The 21,972-nt window shown below is 44.6% G+C and overlaps 1 protein-coding gene and 2 long non-coding RNA genes across 88 annotated transcripts; 1 reads left to right on the top strand and 2 right to left on the bottom strand.

Annotated features, from left to right (window-relative positions):
* Positions 1 to 4,514: 4,514 nt before the first annotated feature.
* On the bottom strand, positions 4,515 to 11,216 carry LOC118385642 (uncharacterized). 36 transcript variants are annotated; one of them, XR_008139146.1, is made up of 7 exons: positions 9,930 to 11,216; positions 6,472 to 9,282; positions 5,776 to 6,411; positions 5,214 to 5,679; positions 5,081 to 5,154; positions 4,800 to 4,984; positions 4,515 to 4,762 (listed from the first exon to the last, which is right to left on the bottom strand). It is a non-coding gene; the product is annotated as an uncharacterized LOC118385642 (long non-coding RNA). The 36 variants fall into 36 exon arrangements; XR_008139142.1 differs by having other exon boundaries at positions 4,800 to 5,043; positions 5,251 to 5,679; XR_008139136.1 differs by having other exon boundaries at positions 4,800 to 5,154; positions 5,214 to 5,287; positions 5,325 to 5,679.
* LOC127930737 (uncharacterized) lies at positions 10,573 to 11,743 on the top strand. Of its 2 annotated transcripts, none has more exons than XR_008139149.1 (5): positions 10,573 to 10,722; positions 10,816 to 10,861; positions 11,003 to 11,267; positions 11,394 to 11,561; positions 11,603 to 11,743. It is a non-coding gene; the product is annotated as an uncharacterized LOC127930737 (long non-coding RNA). The 2 variants fall into 2 exon arrangements; XR_008139150.1 differs by having other exon boundaries at positions 11,003 to 11,136; positions 11,268 to 11,477; positions 11,520 to 11,668.
* A 44-nt stretch (positions 11,744 to 11,787) lies between these two features.
* On the bottom strand, positions 11,788 to 20,468 carry LOC118385082 (zinc finger protein ubi-d4-like). 50 transcript variants are annotated; one of them, XM_035771925.2, is made up of 12 exons: positions 20,406 to 20,468; positions 18,496 to 18,656; positions 17,724 to 17,831; positions 17,402 to 17,583; positions 17,194 to 17,286; positions 16,893 to 16,977; positions 14,716 to 14,757; positions 13,130 to 13,267; positions 12,917 to 13,048; positions 12,574 to 12,686; positions 12,370 to 12,451; positions 11,788 to 11,939 (listed from the first exon to the last, which is right to left on the bottom strand). In XM_035771925.2, exons 1-12 carry the CDS (start codon positions 20,435 to 20,437, stop codon positions 11,857 to 11,859), a joined length of 1,251 nt encoding a protein of 416 aa, XP_035627818.1. In that variant the 5' UTR covers positions 20,438 to 20,468; the 3' UTR covers positions 11,788 to 11,856. The 50 variants fall into 50 exon arrangements, with proteins under 50 accessions (XP_035627818.1, XP_052376973.1, XP_052376980.1 ...); XM_052521013.1 differs by lacking the exons at positions 11,788 to 11,939; positions 12,370 to 12,451; positions 12,574 to 12,686; positions 12,917 to 13,048; positions 13,130 to 13,267 and adding exons at positions 15,548 to 15,609; positions 15,858 to 15,919; positions 15,951 to 16,136; positions 16,168 to 16,570 and having other exon boundaries at positions 14,726 to 15,485; positions 16,602 to 16,977; XM_052521020.1 differs by lacking the exons at positions 11,788 to 11,939; positions 12,370 to 12,451; positions 12,574 to 12,686; positions 12,917 to 13,048; positions 13,130 to 13,267 and adding exons at positions 15,548 to 15,671; positions 15,951 to 15,981; positions 16,013 to 16,136; positions 16,168 to 16,570 and having other exon boundaries at positions 14,726 to 15,485; positions 16,602 to 16,977.
* Positions 20,469 to 21,972: the final 1,504 nt, after the last annotated feature.

Raw genomic sequence — 21,972 nt, 5'->3', positions numbered from 1 at the left:
CACACACTGCCATCCACTCATATACAGTACATGCACACATGCTGCAAGTACGTACGCACACACACGTTTCCCATCGGAGTCCTAATGATGAACATATTGGCGACTGAAACCCCCATTTCCTTATCTTCATTTGGTTCCACAGATGAGAGGCTGGTAAATTGAAAATAACAAGGTAATTAAGTTTTCCCAGTTATAACAACAGATCATTTTTACAACACATCCAGTGTGATATGGCATCATCCAATATGATACATTGTTCCTGGTGCTGTCAGGCACCAAACACAGCAGATGAAAGGGTTGTAAAAGTAATTTCATCCTTGTCATTGTACCAGCCCTAATTGTGGATGTTAAACATAACAGCCAATCCATTCCCACTGCCAGCACTCTGAGCTCACAACAATATACAACTGTATGAATATTGTGTTGCAAATCACACGGCAGAAAACAAGTACAGCTAAAATATTAATTGAAAGATGATCTAGGGTTCAGATTTGAAATTCTGAAATACAGACATGTGGAAAGACTGTGTGTGTGTGTGTGTGTGTGTGTGTGTGTGTGTGTGTGTGTGTGTGTGTGTGTGTGTGTGTGTGTGTGTGTGTGTGTGTGTGTGTGTGTGTGTGTGTGTATAGCTTCTGTCCCTCATCGCTCCACAAAAGCCCCGAGTGATGTCACCGATTGAAACACTATTAGCGCGCACCACCGCTAACTAGCTAGCCATTTCACATCGGTTACATAGACCTACAGTTTAACCCAACTATACTAAATATAATAATATATTCTAGATATCGTGCTCTTATTTATCATCATGTGTGTGAGCCCAATCAAGATTTCCAGGGTGATTACTTTGCCATGCACTTTAATAAACGCTTTATTGACACCTGTAAACATTGAGAAGTTTTTATCTAAATGTGCTCATTTACTGGAGTACAGGAAGTAAGTTGAAGGAAATTATTTGTGAGGTGGTAGTTGGATGTCAGCTGCTTGAGTTTGCATAGCAGCCTGCCTGACACATTATGTAGGCTACACATGTTGTGGCAGGAACCTCTAGTTACATCAGTTTCTTCTGTACTCTTCATGTTTTATCTTCTAACACATGCCTCACCTTATCTTCTAAGAACACACCATGCCTCACCTTATCTTCTAAGAACACACCATGCCTCACCTTATCTTCTAAGAACACACCATGCTTCACCTTATCTAAGAACACACCATGCTTCACCTTATCTAAGAACACACCATGCCTCACCTTATCTTCTAAGAACACACCATGCTTCACCTTATCTAAGAACACACCATGCTTCACCTTATCTAAGAACACACCATGCTTCACCTTATCTTCTAAGAACACACCATGCCTCACCTTATCTTCTAAGAACACACCATGCTTCACCTTATCTAAGAACACACCATGCTTCACCTTATCTAAGAACACACCATGCTTCACCTTATCTAAGAACACACCATGCTTCACCTTATCTAAGAACACACCATGCTTCACCTTATCTAAGAACACACCATGCTTCACCTTATCTTCTAAGAACACACCATGCTTCACCTTATCTACGAACACACCATGCTTCACCTTATCTACGAACACACCATGCTTCACCTTATCTAAGAACACACCATGCTTCACCTTATCTAAGAACACACCATGCCTCACCTTATCTTCTAAGAACACACCATGCCTCACCTTATCTTCTAAGAACACACCATGCTTCACCTTATCTACGAACACACCATGCTTCACCTTATCTAAGAACACACAATGCCTCACCTTCTCTTCTAAGAACACACCATGCCTCACCTTATCTTCTAAGCACCATGCCTCACCTTATCTAAGAACACACCATGCTTCACCTTATCTAAGAACACACCATGCCACACCTTATCTTCTAAGAACACACCATGCCTCACCTTATCTTCTAAGAACACACCATGCTTCACCTTATCTTCTAAGAACACACCATGCTTCACCTTATCTTCTAAGAACACACCATGCCTCACCTTATCTTCTAAGAACACACCATGCTTCACCTTATCTTCTAAGAACACACCATGCCTCACCTTATCTTCTAAGAACACACCATGCTTCACCTTATCTTCTAAGAACACACCATGCTTCACCTTATCTAAGAACACACCATGCCACACCTTATCTTCTAAGAACACACCATGCCTCACCTTATCTTCTAAGAACACACCATGCTTCACCTTATCTTCTAAGAACACACCATGCTTCACCTTATCTTCTAAGAACACACCATGCCTCACCTTAGGACCAAGCCATTTGAGGAGCAATAATTCATATGCATAATAAAATCTACACACACAAACAGCAAGGTTGACCAAAATAGACACGGGCGGTAAAGTTTCTGTCATTGGATGCCCCATGACTAGCAACTCCCTTTTTATACTGTACCTTTACGACTTCAACCACAACGGATTGACCATCGCATGAACCTGTTGTCTTATTATGGGTATATGGACACCATCCAATACAAGTGTAAGTGTTGATGCCACAGGAGGATGGTGGCACCTTAATTGGGGAGGATGGGCTCATTGTAATGCCTGGAGCGAAATAAGTGGAAGTGTATCAAATACATTAAACATATGGTTTCCATGTGTTTGATGCCATTTCATTTGCTCTGTTCCAGCGGTTATTATGAGCCGTCCTCCCCTCAGCAGCCTCCTCTGGTTGATGCATAATATAAACACTTGTTTAGAGCAGTCGTAAATTGAATTAATTATTATTATTAGTACTCATGGTGGTTTCTATGAACCTCTATGCTGTTTACATCATCATGGGACACTGGGGCCTGGGCCTGTTACGTCTGGCTGGCTGTGGACCATGTGGCTCTGTCATGAACCTGCTGGTCATCAGACCTCTCAGCTACAGGGCCGGGCAGTCGGCCTGGGCAGCGTCCTTCACCCTGTGAGGGCCAGCCATCTTGTTCTGGCCCCAAGTGGTGGGCAGGTCCTCGCAGGACACGGGTGACTGCTCTATCCCGTTCCTGACCGAGCCTGCTCTCACATTCGGTACAGCCATCGATGCCTTCGAGCTTCCTGTCACCATGATGGGCATCCTGTACTGGAAGACCTACTGGGAGATTGAGAAGGAAGCCCAGGATCTGGAGGGGCTGCTGGGGTCTCGGAGCAGTGGAGGTGCCTCCCATGGATCTGAGGGAAGGGCTGTTTACTCCAGCAGCACCATGAGCAGTGCAAGCAGGTGCAGAGAGGTGTCTGCTGGTAGGGAACAGAGCAGTGAGAGGAGCCTAAGCAGAGCAGGGAGAGGAGAATAGCAACACCAGAGGTAGCTAGAGGGAGGGTTGCAGAGACAGCACCTGTAATCTAGATGAGGAAGAACCTACTGTCTCCTCCTCAGAGGAAGAACCAGTTCAGAAGCAGCAGGGGGTAAGCGCTAATACAAGCCCTAATACCATAATCCCACTAAGAGATGTCCAGAGCAGGGACACTTTAGGGACCCACAAACCCTTAACGTCTAAGGTAAGGGACAGTGCAGCTGGCCCACAGGGCAGGCAGTCCTCCCTGAGATGCTCCATATCTTCAGACTCCAGACACCACAAGCAGACCAAAGCCAAGAGGAACATGACCATCTGGAAGAAGGCAGCTAGGACCCTGAGTGCTGTCCTTCTGGCCTTCATCCTGACCTGGACACCGTACAACACTATGGTGCTGGTGTCCATCTCCTACTTGGTGCCTGAGAAGCTGTGGCAGCCGGGCTATTGGTTCTGCTACATCAACAGCACCATCTACCCAGTCTGCTACGCCCTCTGCAACGAGCACTTCTATCACCTTCAAGACACTGCTGCTGTGCGGCCCAGGACAGAGGAACTGGGGAAGGGCTTATCACAGCAATCATGCCTCCTTCAGGACACACAAGATCAGCAGCACTGTCTGAACATTTTCAAAGCTAAACGTTACCTGCTGGCTTAGGAAGAGTCAGATCTGCCCTAGTAAAAGACACCATGCATGCATGCAAGGCGTAGAACCACTCTTTTGACTGTTCATTTTGTTTTTTTTAATGAACTGACTTGGTAAATGTGATGTGCATTGACATCTAGAACAGGCAATGGCAGAAAACCTACATAGATACTACTTTTAGGCAGTACCCTCTATCTTAAGAACATTACATTGCCTACATATATGGTAATCATGTAGTCCATTTTTGCCCTGCACTATCTTCCATCCCTCCTACCCTCCCCCTCAGTTCCTCTCTATGGGTAAATTGGTCCATCCACAGCCTGAGGAAATGGCTTGTGTTTATGACATGGTGTTTATTAAACAGCAGGGTTATGAATTGTTCCATGTGCCTTAATGTTACATCTGATCACCAAGACCAGGCCTTGTACTTTGCAATATAAGGTACAGAATTCATTTCCAATGTTTTGGTTTCACAGACACAAAGATCCATCACATATACAACAGTGCTTCAGTGATCCTGAAAGGCAACTGTGGTAATAGAGAAAATATGACATGGCACCAAATACAGGTAGGGTCAAATCTTTTATTTTCCTGGAAAAAAAGACAAAACCTTGTACCCTAAAGGAAACAGAGTTACAATCCAAAACCTTGTACCCTAAAGGAAGCAGAGTTACAATCCAAAACCTTGTACCCTAAAGGAAACAGCCTTGTACCCTAAAGGAAACAGAGTTACAATCCAAAACCTTGTACCCTAAAGGAAACAGAGTTACAATCCAAAACCTTGTACCCTAAAGGAAACAGAGTTACAATCCAAAACCTTGTACCCTAAAGGAAACAGAGTTACAATCCAAAACCTTGTACCCTAAAGGAAGCAGAGTTACAATCCAAAACCTTGAACCCTAAAGGAAACAGAGTTACAATCCAAAACCTTGTACCCTAAAGGAAGCAGAGTTACAATCCAAAACCTTGTACCCTAAAGGAAGCAGAGTTACAATCCAAAACCTTGTACCATAAAGGAAACAGAGTTACAATCCAAAACCTTGTACCCTAAAGGAAACAGCCTTGTACCCTAAAGGAAACAGAGTTACAATCCAAAACCTTGAACCCTAAAGGAAACAGAGTTACAATCCAAAACCTTGTACCCTAAAGGAAACAGAGTTACAATCCAAAACCTTGTACCCTAAAGGAAACAGAGTTACAATCCAAAACCTTGTACCCTAAAGGAAACAGCCTTGTACCCTAAAGGAAACAGAGTTACAATCCAAAACCTTGAACCCTAAAGGAAACAGAGTTACAATCCAAAACCTTGTACCCTAAAGGAAACAGAGTTACAATCCAAAACCTTGTACCCTAAAGGAAGCAGAGTTACAATCCAAAACCTTGAACCCTAAAGGAAACAGAGTTACAATCCAAAACCTTGTACCCTAAAGGAAGCAGAGTTACAATCCAAAACCTTGTACCCTAAAGGAAGCAGAGTTACAATCCAAAACCTTGTACCATAAAGGAAACAGAGTTACAATCCAAAACCTTGTACCCTAAAGGAAACAGCCTTGTACCCTAAAGGAAACAGAGTTACAATCCAAAACCTTGAACCCTAAAGGAAACAGAGTTACAATCCAAAACCTTGTACCCTAAAGGAAACAGAGTTACAATCCAAAACCTTGAACCCTAAAGGAAACAGAGTTACAATCCAAAACCTTGTACCCTAAAGGAAACAGAGTTACAATCCAAAACCTTGTACCCTAAAGGAAACAGCCTTGTACCCTAAAGGAAACAGAGTTACAATCCAAAACCTTGAACCCTAAAGGAAACAGAGTTACAACCCAAAACCTTGTACCCTAAAGGAAACAGAGTTACAATCCAAAACCTTGTACCCTAAAGGAAACAGCCTTGTACCCTAAAGGAAACAGAGTTACAATCCAAAACCTTGAACCCTAAAGGAAACAGAGTTACAATCCAAAACCTTGTACCCTAAAGGAAACAGAGTTACAATCCAAAACCTTGTACCCTAAAGGAAACAGAGTTACAATCCAAAACCTTGTACCCTAAAGGAAACAGAGTTACAATCCAAAACCTTGTACCCTAAAGGAAACAGCCTTGTACCCTAAAGGAAACAGAGTTACAATCCAAAACCTTGAACCCTAAAGGAAACAGAGTTACAATCCAAAACCTTGTACCCTAAAGGAAACAGAGTTACAATCCAAAACCTTGTACCCTAAAGGAAACAGAGTTACAATCCAAAACCTTGTACCCTAAAGGAAACAGAGTTACAATCCAAAACCTTGTACCCTAAAGGAAACAGAGTTACAATCCAAAACCTTGTACCCTAAAGGAAACAGAGTTACAATCCAAAACCTTGTACCCTAAAGGAAACAGAGTTACAATCCAAAACCTTGTACCCTAAAGGAAACAGAGTTACAATCCAAAACCTTGTACCCTAAAGGAAACAGAGTTACAATCCAAAACCTTGTACCCTAAAGGAAACAGCCTTGTACCCTAAAGGAAACAGAGTTACAAATCCAAAACCTTGTACCCTAAAGGAAACAGAGTTACAATCCAAATAAAGTTACAAGACTGTTTTACATCAACTGAGTAAATATCATTGACGATTTACATTTTTTTTTGTTTTAAATGAACCAAAACCGTAATATTCCAAATGGCAACTGCCTCTAAACAAACAGCTAAACAAATGAAATGAGAAATACTTGTTTGATGCTTTAGTATTTGTTAGTTGGCTATTAATATAACATGATAGTATAGCAAAATGATATTACATAACTTCCTTACACCTTGATCAATCCAAATCTGAATAGACCATGAGCACCCGTGTTTAGGGCACACATTATCATGCACTTGGTTAACTGTCTGTAGAGAGCGCAATGTCTACTGTTTCTCCTTTTGTTTCTCCTTTTGACCATGTCTGAGAATGAATCCAAATGTAATAAAAAAAAAAAAATACTTTCACTAGTTTGAGGTAAAGTAATTGTAGCTAATTGTAACCATAGCCAAACTGGTGGAGAGCATTGCACCCGGCTTTGGGGGAAAAGCAGAGAAAATCAATGGGTAAATGGGTAAGAGAAAAGATTGAAGTGCTTTTGAACAGGTTATGGTAGTAGGTACCAGGATCAACGGTTTGCGTGTGTCAACTGCAACGCTGAGGTGTTTTTCACACTCAACACTTTCCCACGTGTATCAAGAATGGTCCACCACCCAAAAAATATCCAGCCAACTTGACACAACTATGGGAAGCAATGGAGTCAACATGGGCCAGCATCCCTGTGAAATGCTTTCGACACCTTGTAGAGTCCCCTCCCCGACAAATTGAGGCTGTTCTGAGGGCAAAAAGGGGGAGTACTCAATATTAAGATGGTGTTCTTAATGTTTTGTACACTTTGTGTATTTACAGTGCATTCAAAAAGTATTCAGACCCCTTGACTTTATCCACATTTTGTTACGTTACAGCCTTATTCTAAAACTGATTAAATTGCTTTTACCCCTCATCAATCCACACACACAATACCCCATAATGACAAATGTATCTGAATACTTTCTGAATGCACTGTATAGACCTATATATGAAAAAGTCAAATAATGTTGCCTCCAAGGACAACACTACAGTATAGCAAGTGCAGGTACACCAGTCTGCAGTTTTTGGTAACACACCACTTTCTGACTAGACCCTCTGATGGCTCCACATCATCCCAAAAACATTCTTCCATCTCCCCACAGTCCCAGGAGCTCTTGAATGGCTCATTACTGCCCTCCTCTGTCTATAAACAAAGGGAATCATAGAGCATGACAGTCTGAGATATGAGACAGCGGAGCAGGTTAGAGCAGGGTGGGATGAGACTTCAGAGCTGATATGGGCAGGTAAACACAAAGTCCTGTGCTTGGTAGTTGTCTGTTTCTAAGTGATCTCCCAATACATAACAACAAGGAGTCAAAAAGGGGTCCAGATTAGGACTGCTGCATATCAACGTTTATTGGTCGCACACAGTTTGGCAGATGTTATAGCGGGTGCAGCAAATTGCTTACGTTACTGGCAGTAAAATGTCAAACTGCTCTCCAAGACCAGTGTTGTCTACCAATGGATTAGGTAACTATTTTTGGTAAAAGGCTGGCTGTGGACATAGGATACACTAAAATTCACTCAATCACCATACCAACCAGCATCCATTCTGACTCCCTTTCCACAACAGCAGCAAACACCCAATCTTTAATTCCTTTTTTTTTTTTTAAAGAGTTACGCCAAAGTCCTCTTTCTGTCACCGAGATAGAGATAGTAAGGCCCTCTTATAACGCCCAATGCTTTCTAACTCTCAATATTGCCACTCCTGTCTTTTTAGCTAGCATTCCACTCCAGTCTTTTTAGCTAGCATTCCACTCCAGTCTTTTTAGCTAGCATTCCACTCCTTGCCACTCCTGTCTTTTTAGCTAGCATTCCACTCCTTGCCACTCCTGTCTTTTTAGCTAGCATTCTACTCCTTGCCACTCCTGTCTTTTTAGCTAGCATTCCACTCCTTGCCACTCCTGTCTTTTTAGCTAGCATTCCACTCCAGTCTTTTTAGCTAGCATTCCACTCCAGTCTTTTTAGCTAGCATTCCACTCCAGTCTTTTTAGCTAGCATTCCACTCCAGTCTTTTTAGCTAGCATTCCACTCCAGTCTTTTTAGCTAGCATTCCAATCCAGTCTTTTTAGCTAGCATTCCACTCCAGTCTTTTTAGCTAGCATTCCACTCCTTGCCACTCCTGTCTTTTTAGCTAGCATTCCACTCCAGTCTTTTTAGCTAGCATTCCACTCCTTGCCACTCCTGTCTTTTTAGCTAGCATTCCACTCCAGTCTTTTTAGCTAGCATTCCACTCCAGTCTTTTTTAGCTAGCATTCCACTCCAGTCTTTTTTAGCTAGCATTCCACTCCAGTCTTTTTAGCTAGCATTCCACTCCAGTCTTTTTAGCTAGCATTCCACTCCAGTCTTTTTAGCTAGCATTCCACTCCAGTCTTTTTAGCTAGCATTCCACTCCAGTCCTTTTAGCTAGCATTCCACTCCTTGCCACTCCTGTCTTTTTAGCTAGCATTCCACTCCTTGCCACTCCTGTCTTTTTAGCTAGCATTCTACTCCTTGCCACTCCTGTCTTTTTAGCTAGCATTCCACTCCTTGCCACTCCTGTCTTTTTAGCTAGCATTCCACTCCAGTCTTTTTAGCTAGCATTCCACTCCTTGCCACTCCTGTCTTTTTAGCTAGCATTCCACTCCAGTCTTTTTTAGCTAGCATTCCACTCCAGTCTTTTTTAGCTAGCATTCCACTCCAGTCTTTTTTAGCTAGCATTCCACTCCAGTCTTTTTAGCTAGCATTCCACTCCAGTCTTTTTAGCTAGCATTCCACTCCAGTCTTTTTTAGCTAGCATTCCACTCCAGTCTTTTTTTAGCTAGCATTCCACTCCAGTCTTTTTTAGCTAGCATTCCACTCCAGTCTTTTTTAGCTAGCATTCCACTCCAGTCTTTTTTAGCTAGCATTCCACTCCAGTCTTTTTTAGCTAGCATTCCACTCCAGTCTTTTTTAGCTAGCATTCCACTCCAGTCTTTTTTAGCTAGCATTCCACTCCAGTCTTTTTTAGCTAGCATTCCACTCCAGTCTTTTTTAGCTAGCATTCCACTCCAGTCTTTTTTAGCTAGCATTCCACTCCAGTCTTTTTTAGCTAGCATTCCACTCCAGTCTTTTTTAGCTAGCATTCCACTCCAGTCTTTTTTAGCTAGCATTCCACTCCAGTCTTTTTTAGCTAGCATTCCACTCCAGTCTTTTTTAGCTAGCATTCCACTCCAGTCTTTTTAGCTAGCATTCCAGTCATTCCACTCCAGTCTTTTTTAGCTAGCATTCCACTCCAGTCTTTTTTAGCTAGCATTCCACTCCAGTCTTTTTTAGCTAGCATTCCACTCCAGTCTTTTTTAGCTAGCATTCCACTCCAGTCTTTTTTAGCTCATTCCACTTTTTTTTAGCTAGCATTCCACTCCAGTCTTTTTTAGCTAGCATTCCACTCCAGTCTTTTTTAGCTAGCATTCCACTCCAGTCTTTTTTAGCTAGCATTCCACTCCAGTCTTTTTTAGCTAGCATTCCACTCCAGTCTTTTTTAGCTAGCATTCCACTCCAGTCTTTTTAGCTAGCATTCCACTCCTTGCCACTCCTGTCTTTGGCAAATTACATGAATGTCAAGGAGTGGAATGTAATGGCTGAACAGAGAGCAGCTTTTAAATAATTCCCACCTTTATATTCTATACAAATATATAAATATACAAAACCTTTGAACATGTTTTTATTATGAACAAACATTGGCATGCTAATTGACTCAAACTATTTATCTCCTCTACATGCAAAACTGACATTTTGCCAAATAAAAGTAGGATCTGAACAGTGGTGTGCATGAACTGTATGTGAGACTGTGTTCAGGTATTTTGGCTGGCAAAAGCGGTTTGTGGTTTAAGTCACTCAAACAAACTTCATGTATTGTCAAGTTCAGAATATTGACACATTGTGTTTGATATATTGACAAATAGTTGACAACAAAAGCCTACTTGAGCTTGGAACTGTGTAACAGCCATATAAGAACCAAACCAAGACCTGTTTCGCACGGGCTTGGTAAGGTGTTTCCCTTCCAAACCGAGACCTGTTTCAGCACGGGCTTGGTAAGGTGTTTCCCTTCCAAACCGAGACCTGTTTCAGCACTGGCTTGGTAAGGTGTTTCCCTTCCAAACCGAGACCTGTTTCAGCACGGGCTTGGTAAGGTGTTTCCCTTCCAAACCGAGACCTGTTTCAGCACGGGCTTGGTAAGGTGTTTCCCTCCAAACCGAGACCTGTTTCAGCACGGGCTTGGTAAGGTGTTTCCCTCCAAACCGAGACCTGTTTCAGCACGGGCTTGGTAAGGTGTTTCCCTTCCAAACCGAGACCTGTTTCAGCACGGGCTTGGTAAGGCGTTTCCCTTCCAAACCGAGACCTGTTTCAGCACGGGCTTGGTAAGGTGTTTCCCTTCCAAACCGAGACCTGTTTCAGCACGGGCTTGGTAAGGTGTTTCCCTCCAAACCGAGACCTGTTTCAGCACGGGCTTGGTAAGGTGTTTCCCTCCAAACCGAGGCCTTTTTCAGCAAGGGGCTGGTAAGGTATGCTTCCCCGAGGCCTGTTTCAGAAGGGGGGTTGGTAAGGTATGCTTCCCCGAGGCCTGTTTCAGAAGGGGGGGGGGTTGGTAAGGTATGCTTCCCCGAGGCCTGTTTCAGAAGGGGGGTTGGTAAGGTATGCTTTCCCCGAGGCCTGTTTCAGAAGGGGAGTTGGTGAGGTATGCTTTCCCGAGGCCTGTTTCAGAAGGGGAGTTGGTGAGGTATGCTTCCCCAAGGCCTGTTTCAGAAGGGGGGTTGGTAAGGTATGCTTCCCCGAGGCCTGTTTCAGAAGGGGGGTTGGTAAGGTATGCTTCCCCGAGGCCTGTTTCAGAAGGGGAGTTGGTGAGGTATGCTTCCCCGAGGCCTGTTTCAGAAGGGGGGTTGGTAAGGTATGCTTCCCCGAGGCCTGTTTCAGAAGGGGAGTTGGTAAGGTATGCTTCCCCGAGGCCTGTTTCAGAAGGGGGGTTGGTGAGGTATGCTTCCCCAAGGCCTGTTTCAGAAGGGGGTTGGTGAGGTATGCTTCCCCGAGGCCTGTTTCAGAAGGGGAGTTGGTGAGGTATGCTTCCCCGAGGCCTGTTTCAGAAGGGGGGTTGGTAAGGTATGCTTCCCCGAGGCCTGTTTCAGAAGGGGGGTTGGTAAGGTATGCTTCCCCAAGGCCTGTTTCAGAAGGGGGGTTGGTGAGGTATGCTTCCCTTTTCACAAGACATCTGTCCCACCCACTCCTCTCTGCTGACCAGTGATGGAGAACCTGTGAGAGGGTGGGGTCCATCACAACGGAGGGGCATTAGGTGTCCGGTATATGGACGCCTTGTCTTTCAACAGGTCCAGACACAGATGGCAGCTCCAGCTCCCTGTTAAGAGGACACAAGGAAACAGAGTGGTGAGTGACTCACACAGACTTGCTATAAATATCCTGTCTTCCATGGACCCACATCTGGTCATTAGCCCAGTTGAAGTCACTGGATTTAAAGGTGCAGGCTATTTTGTGCTCTAATACCTTGCATTGACTAAGCATTTCAAGATTTCAAGGCTAGTTAACTGCTGAAAGCGGTGATTCATCAGTAAAACACCCGGCCGTGCTATCGTTGTCTGGCTACGCTGCCTGAGAGCTCACCTTAGACATTCTACTCTGACAAATCTACTCAGATAAATCCTACGGAGATAAAACCACAACAGTCATCATCAAAAATTTTGACTCAAATATCCCCTATTAGACAGGCAAGTGGTCCCCAGTGGTACATCATGAACAGATAGATCCATTATCCTGCTCTCTGCTCTCACCTTCTGGAGGTTCAGCCATAGGGGGGCTGAGACAGTACATGTGATAGCCTCTATCACAGTCATCACAGAAGAGAAGCTGGTCCTGGACAAAAGACAACAGGCTCATTATACAACGCAGTTTATCAGCGCACCACTTCATTTTAAATATACAGTGTAGTTCATTTATCCCACAGTAATAAGTATGACGCCTGCAGGTGAACTCACGTCGTTCTCTGAGGTGCCACAGATGTTGCAGCACTTGCACTCGATGCACTGCCAGCGGTAGGTCTTCACTGCAGCCATCATCACAGGGGTGAACTGCAGGCAGGACGGGTGGCCTGGGTTGGACAGAGAATGGGTGAACAAACTGTCAGCCTCCATCATACTACTACTGGTCTTTGTAACTACGCCATCATGCGTCTGACTCGGAACACACTCAATAGCTTCCTAAAGTAAATACCACTCACACATGCATTAATTTGCATGCTCATACAAATATACACAAATGGTTTGAAAGGCCTTGGTTAGCCCTGTCTCTCAGGGTAAAGGCCAGGGTTGGAAGGGTTACCTGAACGTCCACAGTCTGAGCAGGACTGCAGCCCCTCTGACTGGCCCGTCTTCTGGTTGAGGGCTGAGTCCCCGAGGCAGAAGTCACAGTAGATATTGGGTATCGCCAAACCGTCTGTACCTTTCTTGGGTGCTGTAAGGGAGAAACACAGAATGAAATGACAAGTATGGGTCTGCATTCAAAGGTTTCAAATGCATTCAAATGGTGACTTACTCTTGGGCTCCTCAGGCTGGGGCGGGGTGGGGGTGTGGACCTCAGGCTCCTCCTTGTCCCCTCCCTCCTCCTCAGCCAGGTGGGAGTGGGCGTAGTGGTAGCTCAGGCCCGGACGGTTCTTGTAACGCTTCCCACAGACTGCCAGAGAAACCCCCAAACACAACACGTGTTAAAACGAAACATACTTAAACCATTAAGTAGCCTTCATACTAGAACAGAGTACATTTTTATCCACTGAAAGATATTGCCTCGATCTGATCTTTTTTTACTGATGAAGAAAATCATATTGATGTATTAGTGTCCACGTGTCTGGTCTAGAGCAATGGTATGGTATGCTCACCCAGACATCCATCCACTCACTCAATCACCCTCTCTTATTTCATCACACAATCCCATCATATTTCTTCATCTGATACCTAGAGGGGCCAGATTACTGACTGGGTCAGCTCCCAGCCCCCATCTCCCATTACACCCATCCAGTTCCAACCCTAGCCCCAGTTGCAACACAATCTCCATCCCCAGTTCTCTTTTTTCCCCCTCTGCATTGTTGGGAAGGAACGGTAAGTCAGAATTTGACTGTTAGTCTACACTGGTTGTTTACAAGCATGTGACAAATAACATTTAATTTGAACCTCAGGCCGCCTGTCTCTATGCGAGTCAGACCGCCAGTTCCAGACCATTGTGCAACACGGTCCATGGTGCAGAACCCAGGTTAGGCATTCCTCAACAATCTCTCCCCCCATCACATCAGGATCCACACAGCCAGCACAGACATCAAGCTGGTTCAACACAAAAGCAGAGGCACTATTTCAGTCTAAAGAAACAGGTGAGGAGGACAAGACAAGTTAAGAACAAAATAAATGTAGCAAAGAAATGCAAATTAGACATATTCAGTTAAGAGACAGATTATGACATGAAAGAAAACACAGACTACATTTGATTGGCTGTAGTGTGTGCAATACGATAATGCGATATATGCCATTTAGCAGATACTTTAACCAAAGCAACACAGTCATGCATTCATACATTTTACATATGGGTGGTCCCGGGAATCAAACCCACTACCCTGGCGTTACAAGCGCCATGCTCTACCACCTGAGCTACAAAGGACCACGATGTGATGCAACAATATCATGTGTGAAATACATATTTTACATTTAAGTCATTTAGCAGATGCTCTTATCATACATTTTCATATTTGTTCATACTGGTCCCCCGTGGGAATCGAATCCACAACCCTGGAGTTGCAAGTGACATGCTCTACCAACTAAGCCAAGATGTTCCTGAATACAAATACCTTGGAGTAGCCTAAATGTACACTGCTTCTTAAACCGTGAGGTGGAACTCATGCACAGAGAAGGCATCTCCACACTACACATTCACAATCCACCATCAAGCATATCAAGTTACATATACTCTGAGTCAATTGATTTATACCTTGAAAATGAGACCTTATTCAGTGGACGAGGGGGAAGCAGCAACACTAACCTCAAAGCATTCTACATGTTAGCTAACACACACCGAGAGAAAGACAAACAGGCAGTAAGCAGACTGGACTGGAGGCAGAGGAAAAAGGAGAAATATACCTCGTCCAGAAGGTTGCGAAATATGCTTTTGTCTGAAAGTGTCTGAAAGAGAGGAGAGAAAAGAGAGAAAAGGAAAGAGACTCAGAGAAGTACGCTCACAGACTGACAGTATAGAGAGCCTCAGAAGTACGCTCACAGACTGACAGCATAGAGAGACTCAGAGAAGTACGCTCACAGACTGACAGCATAGAGAGACTCAGAGAAGTACGCTCACAGACTGACAGAAGAGAGAGAGACTCAGAGAAGTACGCTCACAGACTGACAGAAGAGAGAGAGACTCAGAGAAGTACGCTCACAGACTGACAGAAGAGAGAGAGAGACTCAGAGAAGTACGCTCACAGACTGACAGTATAGAGAGACTCAGAGAAGTACGCTCACAGACTGACAGAAGAGAGAGAGAGACTCAGAGAAGTACGCTCACAGACTGACAGAAGAGAGAGAGACTCAGAGAAGTACGCTCACAGACTGACAGTATAGAGAGACTCAGAGAAGTACGCTCACAGACTGACAGAAGAGAGAGACTCAGAGAAGTACGCTCACAGACTGACAGTATATTGCGAGAGACTCAGAGAAGTACGCTCAAAGACTGAAGGAACAGAGAGAGACTCAGGGAAGTACGCTCAAAGACTGACAATCAGAAAGACATCAACATCACCCCAAATTTAATCTGCAAGGGAAGACAATTTCAGGAGTGAAAAACAACCGACTGTCCGCTTCCCAACAAGAGAGTTCCTAGGGAGTAAAGAGAGTAGGCCCTCCTCCAAAGCCATCTGCACTCCCACTGTTCTCCTCCAAAGCCATCGGCACTCCCACTGTTCTCCTCCAAAGCAACCTGCACTCCCACTGTTCTCCTCCAAAGCCATCTGCACTCCCACTGTTCTCCTCCAAAGCCATCTGCACTCCCACTGTTCTCCTCCAAAGCAACCTGCACTCCCACTGTTCTCCTCCAAAGCAACCTGCACTCCCACTGTTCTCCTCCAAAGCCATCGGCACTCCCACTGTTCTCCTCCAAAGCCATCGGCACTCCCACTGTTCTCCTCCAAAGCCATCGGCACTCCCACTGTTCTCCTCCAAAGCAACCTGCACTCCCACTGTTCTCCTCCAAAGCCATCTGCACTCCCACTGTTCTCCTCCAAAGCCACCGGCACTCCCACTGTTCTCCTCCAAAGCCACCGGCACTCCCACTGTTCTCCTCCAAAGCCACCTGCACTCCCACTGTTCTCCTCCAAAGCCACCTGCACTCCCACTGTTCTCCTCCAAAGCCATCTGCACTCCCACTGTTCTCCTCCAAAGCCACCGGCACTCCCACTGTTCTCCTCCAAAGCCATCGGCACTCCCACTGTTCTCCTCCAAAGCAACCTGCACTCCCACTGTTCTCCTCCAAAGCCATCTGCACTCCCACTGTTCTCCTCCAAAGCCATCTGCACTCCCACTGTTCTCCTCCAAAGCCACCTGCACTCCCACTGTTCTCCTCCAAAGCCATCTGCACTCCCACTGTTCTCCTCCAAAGCCATCTGCACTCCCACTGTTCTCCTCCAAAGCCATCTGCACTCCCACTGTTCTCCTCCAAAGCCATCTGCACTCCCACTGTTCTCCTCCAAAGCCATCTGCACTCCCACTGTTCTCCTCCAAAGCCATCTGCACTCCCACTGTTCTCCTCCAAAGCCATCTGCACTCCCACTGTTCTCCTCCAAAGCCATCTGCACTCCCACTGTTCTCCTCCAAAGCCATCTGCACTCCCACTGTTCTCCTCCAAAGCCATCTGCACTCCCACTGTTCTCCTCCAAAGCCATCTGCACTCCCACTGTTCTCCTCCAAAGCCATCTGCACTCCCACTGTTCTCCTCCAAAGCCATCTGCACTCCCACTGTTCTCCTCCAAAGCCACCTGCACTCCCACTGTTCTCCTCCAAAGCCATCTGCACTCCCACTGTTCTCCTCCAAAGCCATCTGCACTCCCACTGTTCTCCTCCAAAGCCATCGGCACTCCCACTGTTCTCCTCCAAAGCCATCGGCACTCCCACTGTTCTCCTCCAAAGCCATCTGCACTCCCACTGTTCTCCTCCAAAGCCATCTGCACTCCCACTGTTCTCCTCCAAAGCCATCTGCACTCCCACTGTTCTCCTCCAAAGCCATCTGCACTCCCACTGTTCTCCTCCAAAGCCCTGCTGGGACTCACTGTCACAGGAGTAAGGCTTGTCCTTGTCCTCCAGTGCAGCCGCCGCAGCATCCAGCTTCTTCTTGGCACTGCTCACTCCACGACCCTAAGGACAAACACACCATCATATTCAATATCATAGGTACAGACATGGTGCCAGAGGACACAGTCACCATTTCAAATCACATGCCTGTAACATTGAGTAAAGTGAGTCTCTAACTGTAAGTGGCTCTGGATAAGAGCGTCTGCTAAATGACTATGCTAAATGTAATGCAAAATGTAACATCAACAATAATTATTGCTTTAGAATAGCTTCACTCACCTTTCCCTTTCCTTTGCCTCTTCTTTTGGGAGTGTCCTCCTCATAGTCCTCATCCTCCAAGTCATCCAGGAAGTCATCTGGCTCCAGGACTCTCTGTATAGACAGAAGAATGCATGTTGCTGTAGTATCTAATGTCATTGGAGGAGTAATAAACTGTAAACCATGCTATGTATCACACGATCCCTCCAACCAGAGCATGCTACGGTACCTTTCTGACGCGTGCTGCAGGAGTAACTTCCCCACAAGTGTAGTCTGCCAGACTGGACTCCTCTTCTGGCCCATGGAGCTCCGGAGGACCCCGTTTATCCAGGGGTTCCCCCTTCAGCAGGGCTTCCAGACTGCTGCCATCAGATGATGACAGGGCATCCTTCTTAAAACCCAAGTCCAGTTCTACAGACAGGGAGAACCACAAACAACCTTTACAAAGGAGTGAAGAACCAACAGAGAACTCTGGCACAGAGGGGCACACAAACATGTCAACACAGTTATAGTGTTATTAAGCTGACCAGTATCCCATGATTAGGACGTACCTGACTTTAGAGGGGGGAAGACCAGCCGGGGATCCTCTGGGGGGAGGGCTCGTTGTTTCTTCCTCCACCTGCGGGATGGGTAGGTGTACAGCTGTCCTGGGGCCACTCCTGAGAGAGGACAGAAGATGCACACTAACGTACCTAGACATTTATGATGACCTATAAAACAGACATTAACTTTCACTTTATGGCCTCCGGAGTGGCGCAGCGGCCTAAGGCACGCTTGAGGCGTCACTACAGATCCGAGTTCGATCCCGGGCTGTGTCGCAGCCGGCCGCGACCGGGAGACCTATGAGCCGACTCACACAATTGGCCCAGCGTCGTCTGGGTTAAGGGAGGGTTTGGCTGGCTGGGATGTTCTTGTCCCATTGTGCTCAAGCGACTCCTTGTGGCTAGAGCTGTATGGTGTTTCCTCCGACACACTGGTGTGGTTGGAAACATAGGTGAACACAATTTCTACCAAGTGCTTGAACTACAGTGATCTCTTTTGTTTTCGTCTCCAGATCATGAGAAGAAGATGAATGGTACTGCCAAGTGTTTAACAACTCCGGTCCTCCAGTACCCCCAACAGTAGAAGTTTCCGTTGTGGCCTAGACAAGCATACTTGATTCTAGTAATCATCAAGCCCCTGACAGGTTGAATGAGGTGTGTCCAGGGCTATAACATAAATGTGTACTGGAAAAACTCATATAGCCTACTACTCCAGGCTGTGAACTCAGTAGTTGAAATACTGTATGTGACTTCAATTTGTGTAGATGTGTAATGTATTTACCTGGTCCCCTGTGTCTCTTCTCCATCCAAATGTAACAGTTGCTCTGCGCCACTCCAGTCTGAGAGTCCAGGAAGGGCATTCGGACACTCCTCTCGGCACATAGCCGGGCGTTGTAGTTATGGCACTGCTCCATGGCGTCTCTGTAGCACTGCTCTCCCAGCCTTCACCCACACACGAGAGGAACGGCCAGGGACAAGTTAGCACCAGGAAACACACTGCCTGTGTATACTGTTATAAGAATGATACATTACTGTGGACCCCAGGAAGAGTAACTGCTGCTTCTGCAAAAGGATCTAAATAAATAAACCTTCATGCATCAGTTCAACAACTGACAGTACCTGTAATGTATCTCTACCATAAAGAGGTTGGTATGGTATGTGTCCTACCACCTCTAAAAACAAATCATGTCTAAATTCTACTGCTCTAGCGTGTTGTAAAAGAGGCTTAAAATTGTTCAAACTTCAAAGTCTTTATCTATCACAGCCACAGCTAAAAACCTTTTGGTCCTGTTTAAGCTGGCACCTCGGGGAGGCAGGCAAGCAGACTACATCATTGTGTCCCTGAACTCAGTCACTGTTGAGAATGTCAGCAGTTGCTCTTTTGTTGGCTTGGCAACAGCGGTCTGCCTGGTTGGGAGCAGCAGCCTCTGCTGGCTCAGCTTTTCAACACGAATCAGCTTGAGTGAAATCTATTTTTTACTTACATAAATCTGTCTTCAAAGCTTCGTAGCACTAAGACAATCAAATCTATTTTAGGCAAAGGGATACAGAAGCTTTCGGGAAAGTGGGTATGGAAAGAGGTCTATGAGAGACAACAGGGGTGTATTACTTGTATTATTTGGGGAAGTAGGTAGCCTAGTGGTTAGAGCATTGGGCCAGTAACTGAAAGGCTGCTGGCCCAAATCCCAGAGCTGACAAGATACAAAATGTTGTTCTGCCGGTGAACAAGGCAGTTAACCCACTAGGCCATCATTGTAAATAAGAATTTGTTAACTGACTTGCCTAGTTATATAAAGGTTAAATAAAAAATTACACAGGTTCTGTTGCGAAACGGTTTAAGCCTAAAGAAAACATTTTACAAAGAAAACGAGATTTCTATTGGACAACTTCTGGTAGGTCCCTCCTTCCCTGCTCTGTTTGCTTCGTAAACTGTAAATGGTTTCCGTGATGAACACACAGCGGTTCACGAGTTTGAAACATTTGTTGCATTGCATGCCATGGTCATTTTCTTTTTTATTGGTAGAATTTGTATTGAAGAACATCTGATTCATATTACTCTAATCTTTTGGCAAAAGCTAGTTTTAACAATGCCTCAAGGACGTTCGTCATAGTGACTAATGCATTGTGGTGACATGGATTTTCTGTTGGAAAGCAAAAAAAACATGCATTCCATTTCCACATGAAAGCATCCCAGGACCACGAATGCAGACAGTGTCAGCAGATATATTCATAATACTGATTGAACACCAGGATTTGAACTAATTTTGCAGCTAACTGAACTTAATAACCAAGTAGCCAGCTAACATGCTAATGATTGTAAACTAACATGTCACCATCCAATCTCTCTCACCGTGGGTGTTTTCAAACTCGCGTGGAATTAGGATTATGGATAGAGTTGCGGATATGCAGTTATTCGTGTACATTTGCTCACTAGTGCCCACCGTTTGGTTATATAATGATGACACTTGGTTAATTTCAAAGTGTCCATTATACAAAAACACTTGACATAGCAGGTCAGTTTAGCTACGAGTACTGACAGTTTGAAAACTGAGTTATTCGGTTCTTTTACAGAACATCTCAGACAATTTACGATACCATTTACATGTTTCTGTTACCACCGACCTTTACATTTAAACGTAAAACACATGTGCATACTTTAACAAGCTAGGGGGAAAGAACATAGCTACTTACAGTTTTACAACATTTTCAACAACAGCCGCCATCTTGGTTCACTTTGCCGTGAAAGGTTGCGCATGCGCAATAAATACATACAATTGCAGTTTGTAAATTAGACCAAGGTTATAGTATTGCAATTATTTATCAAATAGAGTTTACAAAAAAAGTTAACCACTCATAGTTTAGGGCAGAGTATATTAGCCCGCTATCCAATTTCAGTAAATATCATTAAATCATGTCTTTCATTATTTTATAGGAAAATATGACACGTATGTCATGTCATTTAGACTTCAGTGTTGCTATTAAAACGGATTAAATGTACTACTTTTAGTGATATACAAAAATGTCCAGCAGATGGAGATGTAAGCACATGGAAGAAAGGAATCATTCTGGGCATGGACTTCAAGGAGCTTTTCTGACATGTAAAATGTCAAACTCTCTGAATGCTATCCACTTTCAGCCTGTCAGTGGCCCAATATTACTTATTACACCCAAGCAGAGGTCCAAACTCAGACCAGGGAGAAAGAGGCTGGCATTGGTCACTCTGCTCTAGGCAGGCCTTTCCATTAAAACGATGCCCTCTGACATCTGTGTATGCCATGCTTTTAGACCTAGACACAGCTGGTGTTCCTAGCCAATGAGGGAGACAGTGAAGCACAACACACTTGTTTGATTGTGAAACTCACAAGGGGTCTCCTTCGAATGTCATTAGTGTTTTAGATTTGGAGTTACATCATTTATCCAGGCCAGCGGGGACACGTTCCACTTACAGCATGAGGTTTTGAGTATGATTAAATAAGAGAGGAATAGACTGGGTGGTCCCATAATCAACACAAATAAATTCTGGAGGTCACCTAGGAAATCTTCAACCAGTGTTTGCCCAGTGGGATCTTCCTATCTCTGAAGTTCCTTGAAGACGCTAAAGCTCAAAGAGGCAGAACAAAATCTCAACAGCAAATCAAATTGAAAACACAGTTGAAACAGAAAGAAGTGATGTTTTTAACTTGTTTGCGTCAACTATTTGCTCTTATCAGAGATACACCAATTAAGAGAAAAAAGGGTAAACATATATATTTGGTATCTCCCTCTTCTCATTCGCACGGCTTTTTCACTCGCATGTCTACCTCCCCTCTGAGATCCTCCCCCTGCAGGGCCCCTCTCAGTGGTGTTTCCAGACCGCTCCTGCTCTCAGGGTCACTGGCTGTGTGTGTCGAGGGCCCTGTGTTAACAAAGCAAGTTGGAGCCATTCCCAGGGCTATTCAAAAACTGGAGGGACCATGGCAAACAAGAGAAGGTGAGCGCGGGCACGCGCACAGAAAAACTAAACAAGGATGTCTTTCTTCTTCTATCCATAACATTGCATTTATTCATAATCATTTACAGCTTGTAAATTGTGTGATGCAAGTAAACAATTTGTCCAAACATGTAAAATATGCCAATTGATAGCAGCACGATAAGAGTCATTATCATACATAAAGATCAGCAAAGGTTATGATGTAATAGAGATATCTACAAAACCTTGAAGTTTGGTAAATATTAAACTGACTATTTATTTGCACAGTGAAGCTCAATTCTTTAATTT

The sequence above is a fragment of the Oncorhynchus keta genome, chromosome 6, assembly GCF_023373465.1.
Source record: "Oncorhynchus keta strain PuntledgeMale-10-30-2019 chromosome 6, Oket_V2, whole genome shotgun sequence".
Taxonomy (NCBI): domain Eukaryota; kingdom Metazoa; phylum Chordata; class Actinopteri; order Salmoniformes; family Salmonidae; genus Oncorhynchus; species Oncorhynchus keta.
Note: the sequence above shows the minus strand (reverse complement) of the source record. Positions and strands in the feature narration are given on the sequence as shown.